At 38.0% G+C, this 22,664-nt stretch overlaps 1 protein-coding gene across 2 annotated transcripts; it reads left to right on the top strand.

Moving 5' to 3' along the window:
* The first annotated feature begins 1,163 nt into the window (after window positions 1-1,163).
* Window positions 1,164-22,422, top strand: COPB1 (COPI coat complex subunit beta 1). 2 transcript variants are annotated; one of them, XM_071808938.1, is made up of 23 exons: window positions 1,171-1,305; window positions 1,755-1,904; window positions 4,483-4,634; window positions 5,368-5,597; window positions 6,281-6,450; window positions 7,104-7,218; window positions 7,829-7,921; window positions 8,455-8,592; window positions 9,607-9,726; window positions 10,163-10,270; window positions 10,364-10,510; window positions 10,939-11,084; window positions 12,139-12,235; window positions 12,789-12,949; window positions 13,597-13,717; window positions 14,057-14,284; window positions 14,462-14,641; window positions 16,263-16,407; window positions 17,784-17,903; window positions 18,332-18,477; window positions 19,786-19,875; window positions 20,667-20,822; window positions 22,090-22,422. In XM_071808938.1, the coding sequence occupies exons 3-23, from the start codon at window positions 4,544-4,546 to the stop codon at window positions 22,147-22,149; spliced, it is 2,862 nt and encodes a 953-aa protein (XP_071665039.1). In that variant the 5' UTR covers window positions 1,171-1,305; window positions 1,755-1,904; window positions 4,483-4,543; the 3' UTR covers window positions 22,150-22,422. The 2 variants fall into 2 exon arrangements, with proteins under 2 accessions (XP_065695476.1, XP_071665039.1); XM_065839404.2 differs by lacking the exon at window positions 1,755-1,904 and having other exon boundaries at window positions 1,164-1,305.
* The last annotated feature ends 242 nt before the right edge of the window (window positions 22,423-22,664 follow it).

Here is a 22,664-nt window from a genome sequence, read left to right as displayed (position 1 = left end):
CAAAATATGTATGTGGCTTTCGAGGAAAATGCAGCCAGAGCTTTAGTTGACAGGCAAATTCACTAAAAGAGAAACTTGGGTGTTTTTTTTTAACAAAACCAGGACAGGCTGGCAACCAGCTTGTGTGTCTGGTTTTTTTCAGCTCTCTGCTTTAGTAAACCCCAGCTCATGTGGAACCAAAATCAATCCCTTTCTTGAGAGCCACTGCCTAGCTGTGGGGTAGCGAGGGCTGTTCACAGCCTAAATTGAGGTAGCAAGGGAAGCGCATGAAGTTCCCATGGCAGGTGCCCTCAGCGCTGGCATCTGCATCGCTGCTGAGCACACGTGCTCTGTGGGGCTGTGGGTGTCCAGGCAGTGGGGCAGCATCCCTGTGGTTGAGCTGTGTCCTTGTAGTGGGCTCTGCGGCTGCCCTGGGGGTCCCCGCTGCCCCTTTGGATTCAAGCTGAGCATCCTAAAGTTGGGGACAGGCAGCAACTTCCTTGAGCACATCTGGCAGGGAAGCCCAGTGAGTCAGTGCTTCCTATGTGCAAAATGGGTGTGATGCTGTATTTTAAGCAAAATTAGTTCAGCATTTTTATTTTTCTTTCATCATCCATGTTCGATCATTCTGCTGTAATCATTCTCACTAATTAATACATTGAAACACACTAATTTATCATTGAAAATAATAAAACCCCAAGTTTTCGGGGTGGACTCACATAGGGCCTTGATATCCTGCTCAATGTACTTAAAAAAAAAACAAAACACAAAAACTCTAAAATTTTGCATGTTCATTAATAAAAGACAAACGCTATGTTGAATCCATTTAAATAGTTCAGTCAAAAAATATTAACAGAATAATAATATTAGGGCTGTGTATTTGGCTTTAAGCACTGGGACAAGCACCTTTCAATTTTATTCTATTACTAATTAGTTGTGCAATTTTTTTCCTCTTAGTATTTTTATTTTTCCCCTATTTTTTCGCCCATTTATTTTTCTATTTCCCCGTCCCTTTTATTTTATTTTTAGTTTTCCCTCGTTCTGTCCTCCTACCCCCACTGCCCGAGCCACCTTCCTGCTTACGCGGGCAATGATGTTACCTCCCACGAGACCGTGACGTCGGACGCAGGAGCCCGCTCCCTCCCGTTGCTCCGCCTCCCTTTCGCGTTGCCGTACGTGTAAGAGGCGTGTCCCGGTAGGGCCGCCGTACTATCGATGTGGCCTGGGGAGGGAGCGGCTCCACGTCAGCCATCGCCGGAGCGCCGCGGGCTGAGCTCCGCATCGGGCCCGACTCGAGCGGACTGGGCCGGGTCGCCGCGCCAGCGGGTACGGAGTTTTGCGCCTGGGGAGCAGCGGCCTCGCCGGGGCTGAGGGACGGTGGGCACCGTGGCGGTGCAGCCGCCGCTCCGGTGGGGCCCGCAGGCCCGAGGCCTTACGGCCCCGCCCGCACCTTCCTGGGGCTTCCCTGAGGGATGGGAGGGTTCCCTGCGTGTGGGTCGCTGAGGGAGCCCCCAGCATCGCTAACGTTTCTGGGTGCTTTGTGGGGCGGGTCCCGGAGAGGTGCTGGGGGCTTGAGGGTTGCAGGTCTGCGAATTTGCTCAGGGGAATGGCGGGCAAATGCGGGCATCCACGTATTTAAAGTTTTAACTCGTCGCTAAAAATGGTTTTTTTGGGCAAAAAGTAGTCATCAAGGAAATTAAGAGCGAAATCTCCCTGAATGAGCTATACATTTATTTGGGTTTCTCTAATAAACGTTTTTACATTATATATTGTAGGTCGTGCATCAATAAAATGATTCTCTCAGGATTTTGGTTCACCAGGTACCCCAGTTCATAAGGCTCCTCAAGGATGTACCTGGAGAGCAGGCACAGCTTTTGATCTTCCTGTGTTGTATAAACTGTAAAACTTTCAGTTTCCTTATGCAGGTACCCAGATATTTTATCGCTGAAGAAGAAAAATAGCACCTACTTCTGTGTCTGTGGGGATTCTCTGTAAGATTAAACTGTGATTTCGAGGCTTGGTGCCTTGCAAGGGGGAAGGCTCAGTGATGGCTCTCCCTGCCCAGTCACCAGCTCCACATTTTAAGGGACTTGGTTTTCACTGCTGCTCTTCAGAGCCTAAAATACACTCCATGTTTTCATGCTTTAGAGACCTGTTTGGCTTCCATTTTTTATAGAATTTCTGCAGTTGAGATCTTTGTATGAGCAAAGATACCTGGTCTGCTTTTCACAAAAATCTGTTTTGTGTTCTTTGAGTCATTATTGGAGAAGAAGGTGCTGGCTGCAGTGCTTTGAGGCAGGAGTTCTGGGTAACTATGGAAAAAGTATGTGAAAAACTGCTGCTGAGGCAAGAAAACTGTTGTATTTCTAAAAATAAGCAGGAGTAGTTTGTGTAGATATTTGTAAACAATGAACTTGAAGAATCTAATTATTACAGAAATCATAACAGAGGCATTTAAAAAAAATTGCCTTGTATTTATTATTTTGGGTAGTAGTTGTGATACTGATTTAGTTGTGTTGTTTTCTTGTGTAGAAAGAGGCTGGAGTCCAAGTTAGCACAAGTTACCTGCTCGCTGTTCAGCCCAAGGTTCTCTAGGTGCCTGTTGGTTGGGAAAAGGGACTTTGGACCCAGGACCGGCTTGTGCAGCATTTCAGCTGTTCATGCGAACTCTGTGACTCCATGTCTGCCTTTCCCTCTCTTTCCTCAGAGCTGTTTGTTGGATGGTGCTTTTAACCAGGCTGGGAAGGGGGATGTGTGGGCCTGTTCGATTTTGTGTGTGTTTCTTACTGCTTCAGAAATAGGGTTGGAGTGGATGATTTACAGGGTTTGCATCCCACAAGTTGTCTGCACAGCTCAAAAAGGGGATGTGGGCTAGGAGCTGGCATCCCCAGACAATAAGTTCTTAAACTGGCGTGTTATTGAAATCTTTATGTCACAGATGTATGGCCTTCCTTGAGATCATTGTGCTTAGAGGAAAGTGATCTGCAGTGAAAGCACAGCCTGGAGTTGGAAAGTTTAGTGTTTTCATCTTTATGTCAGTCACAACCACTGATGGGGAACATTTTGTTCAGTTAGTAATAGTAATTACATAAAACAAGCATACTTTTACACAATATTTGACTGAGTAGTATATTAATTTAAAGTAAAAAGGCATCTTTCTTGTTTTAATGATGTATTAAGCTTGGTCTAAGACTACCAGAAAATTAACAGCAATAAAAGCACAGAGAAAGTAGTTTCTCTTTAGTTTTTTTCTGTAGAAAATACAACAGTGGTCATGTAATAAAAAGTAACAGTTTACTGTACTTGTCAGTATGGTATCATAGTCTTAACTGAGCAAGCAGAAATTTGGGCCTTTTTCATGGAATAAAATGTTTGATTTGGTCCTATATGTCTATCATACATAAGGAAGTAACAAACATGAGAATGAGGACTGAGCTTAATTGCTAATTCTGTTACCTGAACTGTGAGCCACAGGGCAGGTTTGGTAGATCTGTAACTTTCGCGTACTTTTGACTGTAAAAATACTTACTTTCCTCATCAGAGTCCAGTGGAATAGTTAGACAGAGTTCAGCTGGTCTGGGGATCCTTGGCAAGTAAAAGGCTGGTCTTGTTTCGTTCTCCACCGCAATGCTGTTTCTTCTCTGTTGGATCTCATGCTCATCTTCAAAGCTTCCTTCATAGGCTGATGCAACTTGTTAAATGAGTCAAAAACTCTTCACTTTTCTTCGTTGTGATGTTTTTTAGTTAGGGGTGACTTACTGCTGTCTACAACTACCTGAAATGAGGTTGTAGTGAGGTGCTGTTGGTCTCTTCTCCCAAGGAACAAGAGATGGGACAAGAGGAAATGGCCTCAGGTTGCACCAGGGGAGGTTTAGATTGGATATTAGGAAAAAATTCTTCACGGAAAAGAGTTGTCGGGCATTGGAACAGGCTGCCCAGGGAAGTGATGGAGTCACCATCTCTGGAGGTGTTTAAAAAATGTGTGGATGAAGTTCTTAGGGACGTGGTTTAGAGGTGGACTTGACGGTGCTAGGTCAACAGTTGAACTTGATGATCTTAAAGGTCTTTTCCAACCCAAATGATTCTGTGATTTTGCAGCTTGTGTCAGCTCACCTGGAGAGGCACAGAGCTGCAGGAAAGGTTATGGGAATACGGGTCTGGGATCAGGGGAGTGAGGAGATGAGGAAGAAGCTGCTGCTTCCATTGAGCTGCAGTCAGGTGCCCATATACTTCAGTTATCTCTGACTGTGTTGAAGTATTGGAAAGATTTTTTTCATTTACTTTTTTTTTTTTTTTAAATTCCTCTTTGGGAAACTTCATGCTCTTCATTTTCTGGTACTGATTGGAATATTTTAGCATAACAGAAAATTGAGATGGCTTTCGAATGTCGCTTCTCAAGTAACCCAGCAATCCCTTCAAATAATTAAGTCAGTTTAGAAAACATTTTTGTGGTGTTTGCTAATAAAATCTGTTAACTGTGGGATGGTTTTGTTTGCTTTTTAGGTTGTCTGATATTTGTGTCAAAATAGTTCTTCCACTGAGAAAACTTTTGTAACCAAGAACAATGACAGCTGCAGAGAACGTGTGTTACACGTTAATCAATGTTCCGATGGATTCAGAACCACCTTCTGAAATCAGCTTAAAAAATGACCTAGGCAAGTAATGGACAATGATTTGAAGGATATTCCATTTTACCTGGATAATTCTCATATCCTCTCATTGCACCTTTCCTAGAATATTGTTTACATTTTATAGATGCAAACAAGTCAATTTAATGTTGATTTTGTTTTGTTGATTTTTGAAATGTATACATTCCTCTGTTTGACATGTTTTGAGAAACTTCATTATATTTATCGTAAGTGTATGGTTGTTGTTTGGTTGGTTGGTTTTTTCCTCCCCTCAGTCTGTGCAAAAATTGGAAATCTTTTTCTGTCTTTCTGTTTGAAGTCATACCTGTTTGGGCCCAGGCAGATTTAAATAATGCAATGATAAGCAGCAAGTTGTCTTATCACTTGTTCAGCGCACTCACTGCTCTATCTTGCTTGGAGAAAAGGCACTGTTAGTATTTAGTATAGGTATGACATCAGAGTGCATGGCAGTATCCTGGTATGAAAGGCTGTTTAAACATTGGAGCAGTTCTGAAATTTGTTGAACTCTGTTAATTCCATTATGTGCATCCTAGAATTAAGTCTGAACTCCGTAGTTATTCGTGAAATATCTCTTGCTACCTCTTTATCCTTTTAGTAGAAGCAAGGGTGTGAATTTTATTGCTATGTTATATTGCACTCTTTCAGAGGGTGTTCGTATCTTCTGACACTGAAGGTCAATATTCCTCTTAAACTAGCTGTGCCAGGTTAGCCTTCCTGATTTCCTTTCCTCCTTCTCTAGAAAAAGGAGATGTCAAGCTGAAGACAGAGGCCTTGAAGAAAGTCATCATTATGATTCTGAATGGTGAAAAACTGCCTGGCCTTCTGATGACCATTATACGTTTTGTACTGCCTCTCCAAGATCATACCATCAAAAAACTGCTTCTTGTCTTTTGGGAGATAGTGCCCAAGACCACTCCAGATGGCCGGCTGTTGCAGGAAATGATCCTTGTGTGTGATGCATACAGAAAGGTAACCCATTGTTTAGTTAATTACTTAAGGTCCTATACTGGATCTTTCTGTGACGTATCTCATTTTGTCTTGTTTGATAAATATAAAAATGGTTTATGCTCAGCATTTCCTTCCTAACTGTTATGTCCCAGTGCTTCAGAGGTGGGCAATTGTAGATGACCAGCAGACCTACTACCAAGGAATTTTTTATGTGTTCTTTTACTATTACAACTTATGAAAAAATTAGTTGTCTTTGTTTCCAAATCAACGAACCTCAAAGATGAGGGATAACCTAGTTACAGTCTTCATATTGTCTTGGGTCAAGCCACGGGTCATAAAAGAACACTACTTTTGGAATATCTTCATCGTGGTGTATTTAGGACAGTCCTTCACAAGGATAATAAGGTCCTTCAGCTTCTTTGAGAATGCGTCGGAAGCAGATGACCTAGAGATCAGTATCCAGTGTGCAGGAGTGCTTGCAGGGTGAGCTTTCACAGCCCTAGTGATCAGGGAAAACATACACAATGCACAAAAAAGCATCCCACAGCCTAAGTTTTATTACACAGAAATATGTGCTTTTAAATATTGTGGGGCAGCAGTGTTTTAAGGCTGAGCGCGGGAGAAGGGTAGCAAGTGCATTCATGTGAGCTTAACAACAGGGCTGAAGAGTCTGACATTTCAAATATGTTTCTTATCGATTTTAGGATCTTCAGCACCCAAATGAATTTATCCGAGGATCTACTCTCCGTTTTCTTTGCAAGCTGAAAGAGGCAGAACTGCTGGAGCCTTTGATGCCAGCCATTCGTGCGTGTCTAGAGCATCGTCACAGCTATGTGCGCAGAAATGCAGTTCTTGCAATTTACACCATTTATAGGTAAATGCCAGAAACTATATAAATTCGTGGAGGCAGAAGACCAAGGCTAGTTTTAGTGATCTGGGTGGTTTTTGAGATCTCATAAACATTTATCAATCAGTGGTTTGGTGTTTGAGGGTTGGTTGGTTGGTTGCTTTTTCTCCTGGTATTTCATGGGCTTCTCTGGAAAAGGAAGAGTTACTGTTGCTGCTTTCTGAAGTGTGACTGTGGTCCTTATATTGCAGGTTAATTTTTATGGGCAGATGCCTTCCTTAACGATTTAAATGTTATTAATAGTAACTATTGTCCACAACCATAAATATAGAAGAATCTTCACAGAAATATGCAGATGCGCGTTTATTTCAAGAAAGGCATTCTTAATGTACTACAGTTGTACAGTAAACATCATTGCAGTTGTTACCTGAACGGTGTGGCTGAATGTTACTATTAAACAGAAATACTTGATGGGGTAATGTCTTAGCTGTCACGATAACAGACACATTTTTTAAAGCTCCTTGAGTCTGTTGGCAGTTTCAAATAGCTACACAAAAGCTGTGGTTTATGCTTTTTGAATTTTTGTCAACGCTTGTCTTTAGGTTATTCAATTAAGCCTTAGGTTCTACTCCTTACCAGTAGTTCTTTTATTAACGTTTGTTTGTTTTTTTTTTTTTAAGAAATTTTGAGCATCTTATACCTGATGCTCCTGAATTGATCCATGATTTCTTGGTGAATGAGAAAGATGCAAGCTGCAAAAGAAATGCATTTATGATGCTAATTCATGCAGATCAGGTAAGAATACTTGTCCTCAAACTGTATTGGTTTAAATACTTGAAAATGTACTGGGTAACTAGTCAGTAGTTGTTTGGTGATATAAACTATTTATATTCTTTAAAAGCCATATATGGTAGTGTTAACGCATTGTGGAATATTTGGTAACTGCAAAAGTTAAAGTAGGTCTTCAGTGGTGTGTTAATTTAAAAGGAGAATTGCTGTATTTGGTGAAGGCATATGTTCATGCTGAAAACTATAATTAGTTTTGCCAAGTGAACTTAACCAGATCAAGAAGTGCTCCATTACCTACTGTTTTATAGCTTTTGTAGACACATGAGAAAGAAACAGCAGTTTCTCTTTAGAGTTTTGGATTATTTACAGTCAACTGCCTTTTGTGCCTAATAACCATTAGTTTAATCTCTTTTTTGCCATTTATCAGCAGAATGGATTAATTTCAGATTTACAAGATTTACAATATTTTTACAAGATTTACAATATTTTCATGAATTGTTTTAGATTTCAAGTTGAAGGGTTTGTGCTTTGATTTTTAAAATGTGTTTTGATTTAAAATATAGCTAAGTGAGCAAACTCCAAATAATTTAGAATAATTTATCTTTTATTTCTATAGGATCGAGCTTTGGATTATTTGAGTACCTGTATTGACCAAGTCCAGACATTTGGTGACATACTGCAGCTGGTTATTGTTGAGCTAATTTATAAGGTAAAAGAGAAATGTTGTGGCACATTGCAAATAAATGTACATGTTAGATTGTATTAGACTGCTTTTTAAAAGGGATAGAATGTTGCTGGAAAAGGCATTTAGTCCATGTGAGGATTACATCATTTAGTAGAGCTGAGTAAGACTTGTCTCTTGAAACAATAAACAGCTGAAAAGTGACAGTGCAGAGTGAGATGTCTCACTGGATTTGCTGTGATGTGGTCTGTGTGTTATCAAACTGTTCTTCATAGACATGAGCAGGACATCTGTTACAGAAACTGGCGGAGGCTCTGCTCTTCATTTTGATCTGAGATTTTAAGACCTTGTAGCATCACATACAATTGTGAATAATAGCTTGTTTAATAGCTTTTGTAATTAGATTTTTACAGCTATGAATGACACTTCTTATTCCCAGGAAAGGTTGTCACCTTTTGCTTTATTTTCGCCTCATTGTAAGATAATGGAGCAATCAGGCTATACATTTGCTATTTTGTTTTTTCTTTATGCATCAACTATGCGTTGTTTTTCGTATCTAGGTCTGTCATGCAAATCCATCAGAGAGAGCTCGGTTTATCCGCTGCATCTACAACTTACTGCAGTCATCAAGTCCTGCAGTGAAGTATGAAGCTGCAGGTACTCTGGTTACACTCTCCAGTGCACCAACAGCAATCAAGGTACAAAAGTGATGTTTTCAGATGTTTCAGTAGCTTTTAGTGCACTGGAATTAATACTGTTTGCTGTACATTGGTGTTTTGAAAGAGTGAAGGCTTTAGTGATATGGAATGTTTTAACACTTCATGTGTGAAACACTGTCTTAAAATGTATCTCAAAATTGGTCTCTAAAAAAGACTAGGACTGTATTTTGCAGCTAATGGACTTCATGTCACTTTGGCAGGGAAAAACCTTGAAAACTTGCAAACTGTTGTCCAGTGGTTGATATCAACCTCCAGTCTTCTTGGCACACTTGGTAAAGCAGGCTAAAGCTGAAGATTTGCAGAGATTGAATTACTTTATTTACTCATAAATATTACTCTTTTCAGACCAGGGTGGAAACATAAAGCAGTGAAGATTTAGGTTGGTTACTGATTGACCTTGGGTTCCGAAACTTATGTTTGTACAGTTATTTGAGACTACACTTTGAATAATTTTGAACTTGTAAGGAAATTTCAAAAGTAGATTATGGCAGTCTAGATTTAGAGTAAAAGCACTGTACATACTAGTTTCAAAAGATCAGGATAAGTATTCCAATATTCTTGCTTTAGCGTAGTCATTTTTGTTGAGTAGGAATATTGTTCATAGAAGCTGTCATTAAAATCATATCTAGATAGGCTAACACCAGCAACTGTTTTAAGTTGTTTTTCATGCCCTGTTGCATACCTAAGCGCTGACCCAAAGCCTGCCAAGAAATGTGTCTCTTTATGACTTTCTTTGAATTCGAAATCAAGTCTGTGTTTCATAAGCTGATGCCATTGTGAGCATTCCTGTGTCATTTTTGTAACGTGCTAGAATCGATGTTTACAGTGGACCAAAAGGTTTTAAAGACTGTTCTTGGGTTCATTTCTGTGCCAACTCTTTGAGTAGTTGGTTTAATAGTAAAATAGAAGGTGTGTTTTCCTGAATTTCTGTCTGGAATTTACCAGTTTTTCCTCTTTGTTGCTTAAAAAGGTTTTTGATCCTTTTAATTTTAGGCAGCTGCCCAGTGCTACATAGATTTGATTATTAAAGAAAGTGATAATAATGTGAAACTGATTGTTTTGGATCGGTTGGTTGAATTAAAGGAGCATCCCTCCCATGAACGAGTGTTACAGGTATGTGAGCTGTCTCTTTTCCCGCAATCTTATTGAAGGCTTTTCCTTCATAAATGAAACTTTTGGGTGTTGTGATGTATGGAGAAATGCACTTCTGCAGTTTCAGTCTTCTGTTGATGTTTTTTGGTAAAAACATATTTGATGGACTTCTGTGTTTATGACTTGCTGCTTTTATTTTCTGCATAAGAATTAACAGTGGCAAATGCTGTCTGGATTGTAACAATGATGTAGTTTTGCATGGTAGACTTTTACATAAATGTAGAATGTATTAAATGAACACCACGCAGTTCCTAATGTCTAGGATATCTTGCTTTTTTTGTCAGCAGATTATACACGATATATCCAGAAAGTCTTATTGACGACTGAAAATTAGAAATGTATGAAAAGGAAGTAATTTAAAGCACCAAAAGTAGTTATAATTTTGCGATTGTTTCAGGATCTAGTTATGGACATCCTCCGAGTGTTGAGTACCCCAGATCTAGAAGTGCGCAAAAAAACCCTTCAACTGGCTCTGGATCTTGTCTCTTCAAGAAATGTGGAGGAGGTAAAATATATATTGCTTGTGTTTTGTTACACTATTTTTTATTCTTTGGAAAAATATGGGCCTTTCTTCAATTTTATTTGATCTTTTCTGCAGCTTGTGATTGTTCTGAAGAAGGAGGTGATTAAAACTAACAATGTGACAGAGCATGAAGATACAGACAAGTACAGACAGCTGCTTGTTCGTACATTGCATTCCTGTAGTGTTCGGTTTCCAGATATGGCTGCAAATGTTATTCCAGTGGTATGCAAATGTTTACTTACATTGTCATTAAATATGTTCTAGCTATACGCAAAACCTAGAGAATAACTGAAGCTGAGGTGTTTCTAATGGTGGCCTCACACGAAGCAGTGCTATTTGTATTTCTAAAGAAATATAGGACTTTTGATGTTATAGTTATTTGTCTTTTGAGACTTTATTTTGAAATATTTTTGAGGAACATGAGCTGAAGGGTGCCTTTCCTTAAACCTGCAATGATTTGTATCATTAGAAAAACAATTTTGGTATTAGATAATTGATAATTGATTGGAATGTACTTATGTTGCTTTGACTTCAGCTTTGTTTAACGGGAAATGTATATGTAGTTTAATTTTTTTGAATGTAGAAGGAAAATATTGTTTACACACTGAACCGTGCTGCTATTTGTGCTCATATTCCCTCTCCTGTGCTAGCTGATGGAGTTCCTGAGTGATAATAATGAAGCAGCAGCTGCTGACGTCTTAGAGTTTGTGCGGGAAGCGATCCAGAGATTTGATAACCTCAGACCTCTTATTGTTGAGAAGATGCTTGAAGTCTTTCACGCTATTAAATCTGTCAAGTGAGTCCAAAATACGATACCAGACATGGGTACTTCTTGTGGTTCACTTGCACGAAATATATATTGTCATGAAATATCTACTAAAGTCCTTGCAGCTCACACACACAAAAGAATTAAGTGAAGCTGAGGTATTTTGGGCATAGATGATTTCTAGTTACAGCTTCCTTCTTGCCTACTTGTACAAAACACGTATACGGTGCTTGTTGCATTGAGTGAAGAAAAGAAATTCAGATTTTGTTTTTACGGTGCGATTGATAACTGTATTTCTGCTTGTTAGAAGATAGCATTTTTGATGAAAGCCAACTCTAAAGTGATATATTTGTTACAACAGAGTTACTAAGGGGTTATTGCAGCAGGAATTAATACTTCTGGGCAACTGGAAATACTTACCGTACATTTATTAGAAAGCCCAGTCTAACATAGACTGGGATTTGCAATCTCCAAAGCTTTTATAGTACCTTTTGGGGCTCTAGAAACTTGGTTATCTGATAGATCTGCAAAGGTTAAGTCAAATGGGAACTTCTCTGTATCAAGACACCAATGAACCATTTTCCAATACACAGGAAACTGAATCCTATCTCCATCATCATCTCATTAAGTGGGGAAAAAAACCACTCTGAAGCTTTACTATTTATTCCCTAATCTTCATTCGTGTTTTTGATTTTCATTTTCTCCTGTGTGAAGGAAAAGACAGTCTCAGTTAACTGGAGGAATTACACCTGGCTTTATTTACATACAGTGGAGTTATTTCATTATGATCATAATGAAATTCAATTTTGTGAATATCAGGATTAACACAGATGGAAGTAAATTTGTAGCAGAGAATATATTTCGCTACTTGTTCATTAGTTTACCAAGGCTGAAAGGATTTGAATGCTCTTGATCAAGACTTCTTGACCAGGGCTGATTGCTCTTGATCAAATTTGCTTTCTGTCAATCACGTCCTTTTGTATTTGTCAAGACTGGACTTTATCACCTGACCATAAATCAATTCCTTTGATGCTAGTGTGAGTATATCATGAAAGCATGACTTAATTTACTGTTCTTGTCTTAGGATTTATCGAGGAGCTTTGTGGATCCTTGGAGAATATTGCAGCACAAAGGAAGATATACAAAGTGTAATGACAGAAGTTCGCAGATCACTTGGAGAGGTGCGTTTGCTTCATTAGGCTAACTCTTTGTGGGTTTACTTACTCTTAGACAGTGTGTTGCTTTTTTTTTTTTTTAATAAAAAAGGATATTTAAAAAAACTGAATAAAATGCAACAGGGTTTTGAGCACTTGTGTTATGGTTTTGCATTCATTATTATTTTTTTTAAGTAGCATGCCTGAAGCTGGCATGTATAGACAGTAAGTGATAGCTGTTAAGAGGAGAGATGAGAAATTCCTTATCTCAGAGAGTTATGGCAGCTTTAAGATGCGACATAATTATATCCACTAACAAAGGAAGAGTGTTTTGAGTCTGGGTTGTTCTGAGAGGCGTCTAAGACAGTCTGTGCAGTGTGACCTTTGTGCATGGGTAGGAGGCTTCTGTATGTATTTCAACATCTGCCTATCTTCGCAAATTCTCATAAAACTGTTGCACTGTAACGGACCTTTTACTTATAAAAATCTTAACAATGCAGATGCTTTTAATTAAAACCTTCTACAGAGAAAAAAATATTTTTTTTATTAATAGTAATAATTGTTTCCTGTTTGTATCTAGATCCCAATAGTAGAATCTGAAATCAAGAAAGAAACTGGTGAGCTAAAACCTGAAGAAGAGGTGTCTGTGGGTCCAGCCCAAAAACTGGTGACAGAGATGGGCACTTACGCCACACAGAGTGCTCTCAGTAGTTCCCGACCTGCCAAAAAAGAAGAAGACAGGTATTTAAGATTTCATACTAGGCCAGGAGTGACTGGTTAATTTTTTTTTTGGGTAGTATTCCCTCTCATGCAATTTAGTGGTTGAGGTATTTTTCCTCTTTTAAGGTATTATCCCAAGTAGATGGTAGCTGCCTAATTGCTTATGATTTGTAATCAAAGCTTACTGCATATCAAAAAGGACATTATTACTTACGGTCTTCTAAATCCTAGTTGATTCTTTATGATTTATACATAAAATCCCCTCACAATTTTAATTGGATACAGAGATGTTGCCTTTAGATTAAAACATTTTTTTTTTCCTTGATATCGCCTTGCACTTCTTGCTGTAGTTTATTTCATTGGTAGCCAGAACAATTGCTTTATTTCCTTAATTACTGCAGATGGGCTACTTCGTCTTGAGTAGTCATTATCAGAGCTACAATGGAGTTATTATCCATTACACTTTTCGCTCCCTATTTTGCGTGGAAATGGCTATGCGACTTGCAAATATCACTGTATCTGGAAAATTACTGCTAAAGGAAAACAAACAAGCTTCTGTGACCTTTCACATTATTTTGTTTGTACAGTATGGATGCTAAGGTATGAAGATAAGTACCCTAAAGAGTGTCATCCAAAACCAGTTTTCTGATTATCACTTGTCTTTGCAGACCTCCATTACGAGGATTCCTGCTTGATGGCGATTTCTTTGTTGCAGCTTCTCTCGCTACAACTTTAACTAAGATTGCTTTACGATATGTGTCACTAGTTCAGGAAAAGAAGAAGCAAAATGTAAGTCATCTGTTGTGTTTTCACTGTAGTTGCAAAGAAGGGCTGGTTGTTGCCTCTTTTAAACAGATGCAAAAGGGTTAAGTCCAAATGAGGTGCCAGTTCTGTGATTAGATAACAGTGATAATTGGAGTCACAAACAGGGCCTACTGCTTTCCAACCACTCTATCCAGACAGTCTCTAAATCATGCTGCTCAGTTTCTAGATAATAAGTACTAAAAAAATAAGTAATCAAATAGTGAAATATCTGGACAGAATAATGTACACCTTTTTGTAAATAAATCAGCTATAAAGCTGTGTAAAACGCAATAACCTCATTCCTTTCTCTTTCTTCCTCCTCAGTCCTTCATTGCTGAAGCTATGCTGCTGATGGCCACAATTCTCCATTTGGGAAAGTCCTCTCTTCCCAAGAAGCCGATTACAGATGATGATGTGGATCGTATTTCCTTGTGTCTGAAAGTTTTGTCAGAATGTTCTCCTCTCATGAATGATATTTTCAACAAAGAATGCAGGCAGTCCCTCTCTCACATGCTGTCGGCCAAGCTAGAAGAGGAGAAACTTTCCCAAAAGGTGAGCTATGATAAGTCTGTAACCATAAACACTTGGAGTTTTTTACAGATGTTCACACCCAGGCAGCCCCCAGAAATGTCACCATTTGTTTGTGTCTAAGTCAGCTGTTATTTGAGTGTGTTTCTGTGCTAAAGAATGGAATTCATAATGAATTCTTGATTATTTCTCGTCTTGCAGAAGGAATCTGAGAAGAGGAATGTGACGGTTCAGCCAGATGATCCCATTTCCTTCATGCAGCTTACTGCTAAAAATGAAATGAGCTCGAAAGAAGACCAGTTTCAGCTTAGCCTTCTTGCAGCAATGGGAAACACACAGAGGAAAGAAGCTGCTGATCCTCTTGCGTCCAAACTTAATAAGGTAATGTGAAAGTCAGTGTTTTAATTGTATACCCTTTGTGCTACTTATGCACAAGATCAGCTTTGGGAGTCACAGTCTGGAATTGATGAACCAGGCTACACTGGTTAATTGGAAAGACTCAGGTGTTTCCTGGGTAAGATCAGGAGAAAGAGAAAAGCTCTTTTGCCCAAAGTTGTTACTTTCTTCATGTCAGAAAGAAAGAATAAGGAGGAGAATTCTGGAGTATTGTGTCCAGTTCTGGGCCCCTCAGTTCAAGAAGGAACAGGATTGTCCAGTGCAGAGCCATGAAGATGATGAAGGGAGTGGAGCATCTCCCTTATGGTGAAAGGCTGAGGGAGCTGGGGCTCTTTAGCTCGGAGGAGACTGAGGGGTGACCTCATTAATGTTTACAAATATATAAAGGGTGAGTGTCACGAGGGTGGAGCCAGGCTCTTCTCAGTGACAACCAGCGATAGGACAAGGGGTAGTGGGTTCAAACTGGAACACAAAAGGTTCCACTTAAATTTGAGAAGAAACTTCTTCTCAGTAAGGGTGACAGACACTGGAACAGGCTGCCCAGGGAGGTTGTGGAGCCTCCTACTCTGGAGACATTCAAAACCCACCTGGACACCTTCCTGTGTAACCTCATCTGGATGTTCCTGCTCTGGCAGGGGGATTGGACTGGATGATCTTTTGAGGTCCCTTCCAATCCCTAACGTTCTGTGATTCTGAGACTTGGAGAGTGCTGAGCTACGGGATGTCAAGAGGAAATTGTGATTGTTTGCTCATCTGAAGAGCCCAGTAAGGTTCACAGGGAAGAGTGCAGGGGTGTCACAAGTGATTAAGAACCCTGTTCTTTCTTTGGCCACCATATCCTTTTGCCAAGTACAGTGCATCCTTGTTTCACTCTTTATACCTTTTTTTTTTTTTTTTTTTCTGCTGGTTACCAAGACCTGTAGAGAAGGCAAAAAGAGAAGGAATCTCTTCATTCATTCATTCATTCATTCATTCATTCATTCATTCATTCATTTGTTAGAGTTAAAAAACCAGACTTTTATTCTTTAAAAGTCTAGTTGAATTCTTTTTACTATTTAAAGTTACCTTTTCATTTTAAGTCAGCATTTCTTTGTCATAATGATATTTTTAAGAATAAATGACATTACAGTCTATATTTTAGATACTTAAGTGAATTAGGTTCAGAATACATTTCATCTGGAAAGAATTTATAATTGTAGAGTGTACGCAAAGGAACATGTGAAGAAGGGATGCAGTTAAAATTTATTTGTGTGAATAATATGGACAGTCATTGTGTATTTAGTTATGAATAGATTAAATCTGTTTATTTTGGAAGACTTACACACGTACTTCATATTTCCTAAACATCACAACTTCTTTAAATGCTATTTTCTAGACAAAACCTGTGGTGATTGCAGTGGGTTTTCTTCAATTTTTTTTTCTTACTAGTAATTTAATTCTGTGAAATTAAAAGCTCTTGCACACCAACTTGATTTGGAGGCTCATACTGAAGGGCAATGGATTTAATTGTAGTTGATTTTTATTTTTTGTCACTGTTGGACATAATTCCATGTTTTAAACTGGTTTATGAGAAAAAAGAAACACCTTAAACTCTCTTCTTTCTCAGGTTACTCAGCTGACAGGTTTCTCGGACCCTGTCTATGCAGAAGCGTATGTCCATGTCAATCAGTATGACATTGTGCTGGATGTGCTGGTGGTGAACCAGACCAGTGACACCCTGCAGAACTGCACACTAGAGCTGGCCACGCTAGGTAAGGGCTGTCAGATGCATTTTCACCAGGGGCCACATCAGCCTTGCAGTTGCCTTCAAAGGACTTTATAAACGTAGGAGTAGTTAATGTAAAAATAAAAATATAAACCTGATATAAACCATAGTCAAATCTTAAACTTTTTCATGCTTTTTTCACTAGAAAAATAGCATTCTATTTCTGCTTTTTTCCTGAGACATTGCATAAGTTTTTTATATATTTATTCCTCATTGTTCTGGAAAGCAAGAGGACCAAATCCAAACTGGTATGGAGCAAATGTCAGGCAACAACCAGCCACCTGGCCAAGGTGATTCTTGTCCTCAGCCTGCAGTACTTAAATCCTGAATTCCCTCAGTCGAAACCAGTCCCTGCACCAGCAGCCGTACCAGAGCCTTGCTTGGACAAATGCTGAGGCTTCATTAACTTCTTGTAGGAGAGGAACTGGAACAAATAATCTGAGAACAGTAACCTATTAGTTGTCTTCTGTTTTGGCAGCCAGGAGTTGAAATATTTTTGCAACCTATTAGAACTCATGTTATATACTTTCAATTGATATCAATGTGTGAGGGGCAATACCTTCCTTCTAATCTTTTGTAAATCTTTTGATCAGACTAATGATGGAGGTAAGTAACACAAATATATTATGTGATAGTTTTTTGTGGATTTTTCCATTTGCCAGCTCAGTAAAGTGGAATCCTGTATTTCCCAGTTGGTGTCTTCTGATATGTTGCAAAAACTGACTTGATTCTTCATTCTTGTGTGTAGAGTAGATGCTGTTTGCGCTGTGTTTTCAAACTCCACAGTTTGATAGAACTAAGGAGTCTTTTACAATTACTTGCTGAAGCATTAGGAAAAATACACCTGTTACTGTTTCATGGGAGCAATTACATTCAAAATCAAGGGGATACTTTGACCTATTTATAAATAGCTTAGTGCATGTAATACTGGACATTATGATGTCAGTGATTGAAACATAAGGTAGAATTAACCATTTCCTGATTGTTAAAAATTAATACTACACTCAATCCAAAGCCCGTTTAAGTCAGTACTTATATTTAGTTTCAGTGGCATTTGGGTGAATACTCTAATATTTTAACTGAAATTTTTAATGTAAATTGTTTTGTCTTGCAGGTAGCAAACAGTAAAAAAAACAAACCAAAACAAAAATGAAAACAAAAAAAAACCAGAACCAAAACAAAACAACACAAAAAACAAACAAAAAAATCCAAATCAACTGGTGTATTTATGCTGGTATTTAGCACAACTCTGTAGACATCAGAATTAAGTGACGAGAAAATAAAACAATGCTACTCCAAAAGCCAAACTCATTGTGTACTGGGAATGTTTCCTGATCTCTGTCTTGCAATCTCTTTACACAGGTGACTTGAAACTTGTGGAAAAACCATCTCCTCTGACACTTGCTCCTCATGATTTTGCAAACATTAAAGCTAATGTCAAAGTTGCTTCAACAGAAAATGGAATAATTTTTGGTAATATTGGTAAGTAAACAGTTCAGTATGCAAAATTAAAATGTGCAACATTTCTCAACTGCTTAATGAGCTAAAAATAATTAAAACACTGGAAGAGGGAATTAAATGGTCTACAATGTATGTGTATGATTTAAAAAAAAATATTGTATCACTTTCACTTAAAATGATAGTAGAACGTGCTACCTTGAGAATGAGTGTCAGCATGATACTCGAAATGACTTCTCTGAATGTGAGATGAGCTGGGCAGCCTGGCCTGGAAGACCAGGAACTTCTCAAAGTTCTGTGGCAACTGGGTAAAGCACTTGAAGAGAACAGAGGTTGGCGAGGAGACCGAGCAAGTGCTGACTGTTGTTAACTGGCAGGTGGTAACTAAGCACTTTGATTTAGCACAAATTCCTTTGCTTAAACATTAAGGTGGTTTGTGCTCTATGTTGCAGTGTATGACGTCTCTGGAGCAGCCAGCGACAGAAACTGTGTGGTGCTCAGCGATATTCACATTGACATCATGGATTACATCCAGCCTGCTTCTTGTACGGATGCAGAGTTCAGACAGATGTGGGCAGAATTTGAGTGGGAAAACAAAGTTAGTTTTATTTTTTTATATGTTATTTGGGGTTTTGTTGGTGAGGTATAATTCTTGTTTCTACATCAGCTCGTTACGTCAACATTATCTCTTGTGATATAAACCTCATTCAACATACACATTGGATCTTGGCCTCAAGTCACTCATTCTCTTACTGTTTTCTGTTTCACGAGCTTAGTGATGCAATAACTATTTTTTTCTTACAGAAGGGGTGTATGCATTGAGCGTTACCTCCTGTACGGAAGGTGTCCAAATTGCTTGGTGCTTGCTGTGTGTTTTGACTCAAAGGTGAAATAACAACAAGTGCTAAGTTTGTGCTGAGACTACAGAATTGGTCATACTGCTCAGCCTCTCCAGTTTGGAATTATGTTGTCTTTTTTTTTTAATCATAGGATGTTTTGGGTTGTAGGGGACCTTTTAGTGATAATTTAGTCCAGCCCCCTTGCTGTGGGCAGGACCATCTTTGATTTATTGCTTTGCAGTACAGCCGTAGCATACAGGGTGGCTATGGATGCTACATAAGACCAACAAAGTGGTGGGTACATTACGCACTTAGTGCCCAAACTCTTAGTTACAGACCTGTTAAAAAGAGTTAAAGGGAGATAATCTTATGGAACAAAAGGGGTTTAAGAGGGATAATCTCATGCAACAGAGCAACGTAATTTAAGAATAGAAACATTAAAACAGAATGAGTGATATTTTACACAAACTGTACCTTTGTTTGCTACATGTATTTACATATATTCACATGAGAGTGGATTTAAGTTCCCTTAAAGGGAACTTAAAAACAAAGTTTAATCTGTAATATGGGAAGCCTTAACAATTTGTAAACTACTCCTGAAAGATGTGTTAAAAAGCAATTTAAACAAGACCCACAATACTCAATCTGAGGAAACCAACGCAGCCTAGAGAGCTTGGTCGCCAGAAGGGAAATATGAGTGTAATTTTTACCATTGGTTAAAAGCAAGCTTTTGGATTAGATACCACTTTTTTTTTTTCTTCTATTTTTGTGCTGACAATGTGTGGGCTATATTCAGACAAGAAGTGTACTATTTGCTGTAGAGAGTCTACCTGTTCAGAAGAGTATCATATTCACCTAATACATTTTAGGAATCATAGTCATAGCATGGATTTCCCACCCTTTAACAAGCAGATGGTAGGAGGTGAAGACTTTGTATGATGCTGTCGCATAATGTGATTTGGAGAAATGTAGCGGTGATCCTCTTTATAGAGCCCTGAAGATGAGATGGTTTCAGAAATGCCTGAGATGCTAATTAAAGTAATTGCCATTTTTTTCCTTTCTTGAAGGTTACTGTGAATACCAATATCATTGATCTAAATGAATACTTACAGCACATACTGAAGTCAACCAATATGAAATGCCTGACTCCAGAGAAGGTGAGCTATTTGCTTGAAGACTTTTAGACACCCTTTTTAGTTTGTGTGCTTTTTTTAGTTTGTTTAACATTTGTTGTAAATTTTGTTATAAATTTGTTATTGTTATATTTATTTGTTTTAAATATTCTTATTTTATAAATATAAAATAGTCCATATACTTCAAAATTTTTAAATGAGTACTCTGAAATGAGTAAAAACAAGTTAATGTTACGGAAATTCTGTGTCTCTTAATCATTTTAGTTATTTCTTGGCCAGCTAGAAAACCAGAATGTTTGTTTTCATTTGTAGTAGCTAAGCTGTAGTATAGATTTGATGGAACCATCTGGTTTTATACAAGTCTTTTTTTCAGTAGCTCCAAGTTCCTTCCTTCTCTGTCAAAATTTACCTTTCTTATGCCAATTTTGTCTTTTTGTTGCAAAACAAAATATATGTATAACTAGCTATTTGCTTTTAACATACATTGTATATAATAGTTGTTAGCCAAAATAGGTAGAGTAGCTGTTGCTACTATGTAGCTTCTTTATCATTTTTCTGTTAATTAAATCATATCATAAAATGCCATCCTACTGTGTTATGATGAATATCGTAGATTGCATATCTTTCAATATTAGTTTTAGAAAAAGGCCACCACTGTTTCCCATTGCATGACTGTCACGTTTTAAGAAAGGTTGTATGCAAAAAAAATAGTTTAAATGTTAAATGTTGGTGTCTGTTGAGCTATAGGTAGGATGAATGAAAATGTATGTAAAGGATTTTGGCTATTCTAAAGAGTTCACATGTGCTTTCTGTAGGCACTTTCTGGTTATTGTGGCTTCATGGCGGCCAATCTTTATGCGCGTTCCATTTTCGGAGAAGATGCACTTGCAAACGTCAGCATTGAAAAGCCAATTCATCTTGGACCAGAGGCACCTGTCACTGGTCACATACGAATCCGTGCAAAGAGTCAGGTAACGTGGCTTCTGTTTTGACTACTGCTTCTCCTCATCATTTTTAAGAAAATGTACTGAGCACTCTAAAAAACTTGCAAATTTTGGACATTAGTTTCTGATATTAGGTAAATGGTAAATTTTGGGGGAAGATGAATAGAGAAACTTCAGCCTTAGTTTTAAAGAACGATCTTATACCTGTTTTGTGAGAATGGCTTTTTAGTTAGATGTAATCATACCCTAAAACCAAGTTGTACCTCTTCTCTCCCCATGCATTATCGTAAAATAGGCCTTTGGGCCAATATTTTCTTATTTTATCCATAGTGCTGCAATTAGGACAGTATACTTGATTTGCTTTTAAATAAAGAGCAAATGGTGCCCACGGTTCTATGATCTATTTCCTACTGAATTCTACATTTCAATTTCATATAACAAGGAAATTTTAAGCATGTAATTTCTGTTCACTAGTTCTTTTTAAAAACAACAAAACAAACCCCAAAGTCTATCATCCACGAGTCTGCTTTGGATTTTAGAACTTCAGACTAAAAAGAGTGCTAAGTTTGGAACCATTTAATAATAAAAAAGCTAGCGTACTGATAAATATATTTTAAACAGTGTTCAATAAAAGACTGCCTGAGAATTTTTGCACATCACAATAAAACCATTTAGTTTATCGTCATAAAGATTTCAGAATGGTTTAAAATCAATATTACTGATATGTTCACGGTGGCATTTTTTGCATACGACTACATTCAATTATATATGTTAGCTTAATTTCATCTTGAGATCACTGTTTTTTAGGTGGTTTTGTTTGTGCAGTTTCTTTTGAGACTTCTTGATTTTCTGTGTGATAATAATACGGTTCTGAGATGAAGTTATTTTCTATAGTTTTGGTTCACTGAGTGTAGTATCAACACTGAGACTTTCAACAGCTGAATTTCAGTAACTTGATGGAGTGCTGTAATTTCCTCAGTGGCAGTATATTTTCAAGTGGTGGGAGGTCAAAAGCCTTCCACTTCTGGGGTTTTTCCTGCCTTCGATATTGATAACAGATTTAGCAGTTGCTACCTTAAATTTAAGTGTCATTATTTCAATAATATGTGTAGATGCAGCCTTTACCTAGTGTCAAGAAGGTATGCGCCGTTATTGATATAAATAAATAACAGTTACAAATACTTCAATTTGCACGCAGCTAACTTCATAGATTTCTGTACATGGAACTTCCATTTTAATATAAAGTTATTCTGAAATGTCAGTGTCACGAATGTTTTCTTTCTTTTCCTTACAGGGAATGGCCCTGAGTCTTGGAGATAAGATCAATCTGTCTCAGAAGAAAACAAGTTTATAAATTTTACCTAATATCTTTTCAGATCTTTTACAATTTAACCTTAGGTATGTGGCCTTTGGGATCCAGAACATCTTATATTCCTCAGTGTTCTGTAATTGTAGAAGCCAAGCTTTTGAGCTGAAAGCATTCCAGCAGATAATTTATAGGTTCTCCATTATTGATACTGAGCAACATTTTAAATCTCCAGGTTTTTTTCTTTGTACTGGAAGTCATGTTTTCTTTGTCTCTAATACATAATGATGCTCAAAGTACAATAAACAAATTATGCCAGTACTGTTTTGTCTGTAAATTAGAAACTCTGTATTATTTGATCAGTATTGAATATCTGGCGGGGTATTTTGGTAGTCTAAGAAGATGGGAGTGTGTAATAGCTTAAGTGTTTACAGCAATAACTAGGCCTGAATTGTGTGAATGTGTGATCACGACTGATATACCTTGGAGAATGTGTATATTTGACAAGTAAATCAAAGGTGGTGTGTTCTAGATGGCTGGTTTAGTGATGTAATCACAAGATT

This window comes from Patagioenas fasciata, chromosome 5 (genome assembly GCF_037038585.1).
Source record: "Patagioenas fasciata isolate bPatFas1 chromosome 5, bPatFas1.hap1, whole genome shotgun sequence".
Lineage (NCBI taxonomy): Eukaryota > Metazoa > Chordata > Aves > Columbiformes > Columbidae > Patagioenas > Patagioenas fasciata.
The sequence above is the reverse complement of the archived record's forward strand: the minus strand, read 5'-3'. Positions and strand labels throughout refer to the sequence as shown.